General features: G+C 38.3%; 1 protein-coding gene across 1 annotated transcript in view; it reads right to left on the reverse strand.

Annotated features, from left to right (window-relative positions):
* The window catches only part of LOC311051131 (mitochondrial intermediate peptidase-like), an 82,023-nt gene extending 76,370 nt beyond the window's left edge, over positions 1-5,653 (reverse strand). Inside the window, exons 1-6 of the mRNA XM_084065534.1 lie at positions 5,220-5,653; positions 3,465-3,638; positions 2,365-2,453; positions 1,481-1,567; positions 842-905; positions 222-404 (exon numbers count right to left, since the gene is read on the reverse strand). Of these exons, the coding sequence (XP_083921660.1) occupies positions 222-404; positions 842-905; positions 1,481-1,567; positions 2,365-2,453; positions 3,465-3,638; positions 5,220-5,375 (753 nt within the window). The 5' untranslated portion in view covers positions 5,376-5,653. The remainder of the gene's footprint in view (positions 1-221; positions 405-841; positions 906-1,480; positions 1,568-2,364; positions 2,454-3,464; positions 3,639-5,219) is intronic.
* Between the last annotated feature and the right edge of the window lie 622 nt (positions 5,654-6,275).

Raw genomic sequence — 6,275 nt, forward strand, 5'->3', positions numbered from 1 at the left:
TGAGAGTAGTGGAGCGAGACAAATAAAATAAACAAAAAAAGTGAAAAAAGATAGATTGTGCTCATTCAGCCTGATCCTTTGATCCATATACCAATGGCGCCCCCTGCTGACGAATATATGCACAAAACCCATATGCACAGAACATTAACACAGTGATGTCACAATAAGCTTTACTGAGCTGTAAGCTGTAAATACTGAGCAGTGGCAGACCAGACACATACCAAGTCATCCGGGGAATCAGCATGTAGCCCCCCGACCTGGATGAAACTGCCCTTTTCTGCAAAGTGCAGATGCAGATGCTCAGGAATCGCAGACCTTGCGATTCTGTTTGGCATGTGAGACCCCACCAGAAACTCATTACTCAAATCTAAGATCTTCACGTGGAGGGCGACCGCCTCTTTCCTCTGAAAACAATAAAATGAGTAAATCAATTATACCAGTATAAGGCACATCACAGATCTCTCTTTTTTTTCTTTTTTTTACCAGAACCCATAATCTTGTGATATTTTTTATGAAGTAAAAATATCTTTGGAAGCCAAGCAAAATCTTGGGAGTGGCTGGCTTGACAATAAACAGTGCATCATGAAAAGTCTATAATTAGGTCTATATGAACCAATTGCAATTACAAACAAAATAGCATGTGTCTTGGAAAAAAAAATTTTTTTTAAGGTATAACCAAGTTGGTGTTTTGGGATTTTCACTATGTTTTGGGATTTTCATCATTTCTTTTAGGCAGCCCTGAGTAATTTAGTCAGGGGATCTGGGAGTCTATTCAATAATGTCCTCTACCCAGGAACTCACTTAACATTAATGACTCCAGACATTTTGAACACTCTCTTACCAGCTTTTCATCCAGATGAATTCCACTGATCTCAAAGTCAAACAAGAACAGCTCCGCCACTCGCCTAGATAGGAAAAGAGGGGACTCAGTATAAAAATGGACTCTCTTTCAACACCATTTACATATCAGGCAAGACAGAATTAATTCGATTCTAGTTTATTTTTCTTTATGTTTGACTGTGACAAAGTGTTTTTAAATTCACCTTCACAATCTATAATATTTGTATATAGATAGATAAACCCAAAACTAAAAAGAACAAAACAAAAAACGGAACAATCTGAAACACCATGTTAACCCAATATACAGGCATCTCAGTTTTTTTATAATAGTGCTAATATCTATATCTAACGTACAGGTAATGTATAGAGCCAATATAGTGGGGAAATTACCTACTTTTTAGCACCAACCTTTTCTCAAGTTGAGACAATTTCAACTTATCTGATCAATGTCACTTCAGAGCTCCACCGAACAATAGCAGTGAGAGAGAAGTATTAACAAGTCTGCTCATCTAACCAACATTATGGAGCAACTTAATGCTTGATGCTGAAGATAATGTCTCAGCTTGACAACAGGTCGGTGCTAAACAGAGGTCTGTGCTTTTTTAACAGGTCTCCAGTGGACACACAACCTAAATATTACCTTGTGTCAGGGTCCAGCAGAGATACAGTATCTGACTTGCCGAGCAGCTCCTTCAGGCTATTACACAGCTCAACATTAGTATTCAGCCTGAAAAATACAGAGATACAATCTAAATATATCATGTCACATGCAATACAATGATTTCCAGTTGTCTATAACAAGTGTTAGGTTTCACTCTCCTCTGGTAATGATTTCCAAGTGTTTTTCAACGGTGTGCTCTATACTTCACTAAGCCCCCCCCCCCCCCATAGTAATTGTCCAATGCTAGCTTAGCAACCGTTGCCATTCGCCATAGACTCAGACAACGCTCCCATTCATACCATTTAAGTCATTTTGAAGTAGCACACACATATAGACGAAAATTAGAATAGGAATACCATAATAATGCTATAGTCAGACTTTTGGTGGGGACAGGCAACAGTGATTCCAGGTATCCAGAGGCAAAAGGGGGCATATTTTTCATTACTTTCCTCAACTCAAAACTGCACTGACAAATGCAGGCTGTGGCTATGTTGTCACACACACACACACACACACACACACACACACACACACACACACACACACACACACACACACACACACACACACACACACACACACACACACACACACACACACACACACACACACACGGCTTAATGTAAGGGAAATTACACAGCTCACGCACCAAGGTGATGACAATAATACTAATGATTATTATCAGTATGAGCTCAGCGAAAGGTGTATTACAAATTGTAATACACATCATATTGTAATTTACAATATGAACTTTCATGGCCTTCTATGTGTTTGATGAGCATAATACTATGTGCATTGTGGCGTATTAGTGCACAACCATGGTGGAATTGTTCATGGTGAGATAAATATTGCATTGGACTTACTTCTCTACAACTGTTCCAATCTCTATACAGGTCTTCTCTGCAGCCTCGCGGTACGCTGGATCTGGATGGGCCACTTTAACAAAGTCAGCCTGGTGAAAGTAAGAAGAATCACAGCTGATTAACAACCAATGCTTAGTTATAGCTTATTGTGCTAGCCCTCAGGAATTGTCTCATTTAGCAAACAATATTGCAAACATATGTATATGCATCATGCAGGTTATTCTTATTTTTCTTTTTGTTTAAACGTGACTCCTACCAATGACCCGGTCATCAAATTATTTGCTCAGTAATGCGACAAAAATAAAAAATACATCTCCATGAATTCAAGCCTACATGGCAGGGACGCAGGAGGAGGGGAGGGGGGTTTAGACGTGTTCAGTTCCATGGGGGGGGGGGGGGTATCCCCCCCACTTTTTGGACGAAGAAAAAAGACGAGCCATTCCACCATTCCGGGTGGAAAACGGAACGCTCGTCCGAAAAACACACTGCCCCATTTTTTCCGCGGACCGAGGCCGCCGGATTAGACCCAGGCGAGGGTCTTAGTGTTTTAGGACGACGGTTCTTCTATTCCATTTCTGAATGGAGAGAGGTGCGCGATGGAGAGAAAAAGGACCGGCCGATGCGTTTCCTTTTTGCTTGATATTGTTTGATGGCGAAACAATTATGACTGATACACATGAAAGAAGACCCTTTACAGCTAATAGAGAATTTTACATTTTAAGAATCGGTTCAGAATTGAATGAGTATAAAAGTATATAATATGCATCCATGCGTTCTGCGCGCCCGTCGGCTGCAACGTTTCCTTTTTGCCACACATCTACAATTCGAATTAAAGTAACAAAAACCCGAAATATAAGGGGAAAAAAACGCAATGTTTGCACATGTGCACTCTCTTGGCGCACACGCACACGCACACACACACACACACACACACACACAGAACCGTCGACCTAAACATGTGTCCCCCTGGGTTCTGGGTTCTAAAATGCCCTCTGCGTCCCTGCTTCATGGGGTGTATAATTGATAGAAAATAAGTAATATTTTGGGGGAACTATTCCATTAATGCACCATATTACAATATCTTGTATCCCTGAGCTCACCAGGTCAGCCACTTTACACAGACCATCTGAGAGCTGGTCAAAAGCCTCCACCGTCTCAGCCCCGGGGACACAGCTGCAGGCCTGGTCTACCAGATGCTGAGTGCTCTTCAGAGCACTTTGTGTTGCGACTTCGAAACCGGCAGGCGAAGTCAGCTCTGGCACGCCAAATAAACCCTGAGAATGGAGGCCAAACGTCAAAAACAAGAACAGGACAGAGACATAAAGCACCGAAGTCTGACGTAATTTACGCATCCTACCCCCCCCATTCTGAATTCCCATAGACGTCTTTAATATGAGTGTTCAAAAGCAGACTGATTTTTTTTAACTTGTTTTAGCATCTTGTACTGTACTAGCCTTGGATCTAGGGCTGTCACGATTACAAATTTAAGTTGAAGATTAATTGTAACTCAAATAATTGCGATTACCGATTTAAATGTGTGTTTGGCCATTGAACATTGGAACATAACTACATTTCTGTTTATCTTTTAGGCTTTGGAATCAAAATTTGCCCCGGGCAGATAACTTAATATACAAAGAAGTTATTGACATATTTAATAATTGTATACATTTAAAAATAGCAGAAATAGCTGATCTTCAAGCTTACAACGCGTCACGAAGTAGAAGCACAAATATATAATATATAATTAGGAAGCGACGCGACGCGTTGTATGCTTGTAGATCTGTATTTTTTTTAATATTTGAAAATGTGTCAACATTTTTCAACATGGAAACGATTATGACGACTATGCAAAAATAACTGCGATTATCTAAAATAATTGCGACTAGACGATTATGTAATAATTGGGACAGGCCTACTTGGATCAAGACTATCATGTATTTTATCGATTTTGACATTTGCATATAAGTAAAAGTCAGATTCGATAAAATACATCTATGATAGTCTTGATCCAAGGCTAGTATACTGTACCATGACCAGTCTGATGAGGCGTTATTATTTTCCACAGATTTACAGCTATGGTACAACATTGTAGCTCTTATTTTTATTTTACCTTAGGGCACAGGAATATTACTTAATCGATTACGACGAGCACATTGACTTTGAACCCTGTACCATATTATACCACTGATATAAATGTGTCAATGAAAGAATTGAAGCTTATTCTACACTGAACTCAGTGCAATAAGCCTTTCAGCAGGACTTAAGACTGAAATTAATTACAGTGGTGTAAAGCAAATATTTTCACTTGTACTAATAACTACAATTATTTGAAAACTTGAGTTACTTTGTAGTTTTTGATTGTTATTATATACATTTTAGCCATTTGAAAATAGCCAATCTACAAGCTCACAATGCGCTATTTTCAAAAGATTTGTATACATGATATGAAAATTGTGAAATGGGACATTCTGCACAATGACTACTTTATAGGTACATTTTAATACCAATACTTTTGTACTTTTACTCAAGTAAATTTAGATTTCTGGACTTTTACTTTACTTTTACTTTTATCAGAGTATTTCTTCATTGCAGTATTGATATTTTTTTTTTACTTAATTGTAATAACTATGTTATTACATACTGTGATACATGTTGTTACATACTATAATAACTATACATACTGTGATAAATGTTGTTACATACTATAATAACTATGTTATTACATACTGTGATACATGTTGTTACATACTATAATAACTATACATACTGTGATAAATGTTGTTACATACTATAATAACTATGTTACATAAACTAAAAAATGTTACATAAAAAAAACACTGATTAATTGTACAAACCACGTTGGTTTCGAACTTCTCCAGTCTCCTGTGAGGCTTAATGGTGTTGAAGGCAGCTCCCACTGGGGACCATGTCGTTACATATCGTCTCCGAACGGATGGTAATAATGCTCCTTTATGCTTCACAAAGTGAAGCAATCGTCTGCACGCAGACATGGTTGTTTGTGTGTGTTTTATATATGCTATCACCTCAGATCACAGTCGTTGCTTAACGTTGTGGATACTGACATGGACTGATAATAGTAGAGGACACACTCAAGACTTATGTTTAGCATTCAAGATAACAATCTAGAGATCTAGTTAAAAACGGAAACGTATGGCTGTTATTGAAATATACACGCGTCCTTCCTTTGTGGAAATACACTGTCCGGTATCAACAACCTATTATGACTTGTGGTTGTGTTGCTTTTTGAGGGTGATCTCTGTCAAACTACTTGTAAACATAGCTTCCCACATGTTAGCATGTCGTATCCAGTGTTGCCAGATTCTGCAAGAGAAATAAGCAACCTGGTCTATGAAAACAAGCCCAGAAGAAAATAGCCGATCTACAAGCTCACAACGCGTCGCGAAGCTTGTGAGCTTGTAGATCTGTTCTATTTTCATTTATTTAATTTTTAATTTTGGAATATTTTTGAAACATTTTTAGCAACACAAATCTGATACTGGGGTCCCTGGCACAAAATATTATTTAATAGATGGGTGCCACGGACGACTACATCTGGAGGTCCTTGCCATGAAAATGTTTGAGAAGAACCACTTGTTTAAACAACATTAGCAAACAAGCAACTACACTTCAGAAACGAGCCCAAAAAAAACGCAATAAGCATTAACTACCAATATTTACAAGCAACTTTACAGAAAAAACAAGCCCAAAGTCGCTTATAATAAGCGGACATGGCAACGCTGATCATGTCAAAGCTAATATACCTGAGTGTTAGGTCTTGTGTTTTCGCTTGACAGCCCGTAGCTACATTTAAAAGAAAGAGGAACATTAAACAACGCCTAAAACAATATAAAGAACCCATATAAAGATGCTACTACAATTTCAGAAGGTTA

The sequence above is a fragment of the Gymnoscopelus microlampas genome, assembly GCF_963454915.1.
Source record: "Gymnoscopelus microlampas genome assembly, chromosome: 8".
Taxonomy (NCBI): Eukaryota; Metazoa; Chordata; class Actinopteri; order Myctophiformes; family Myctophidae; genus Gymnoscopelus; species Gymnoscopelus microlampas.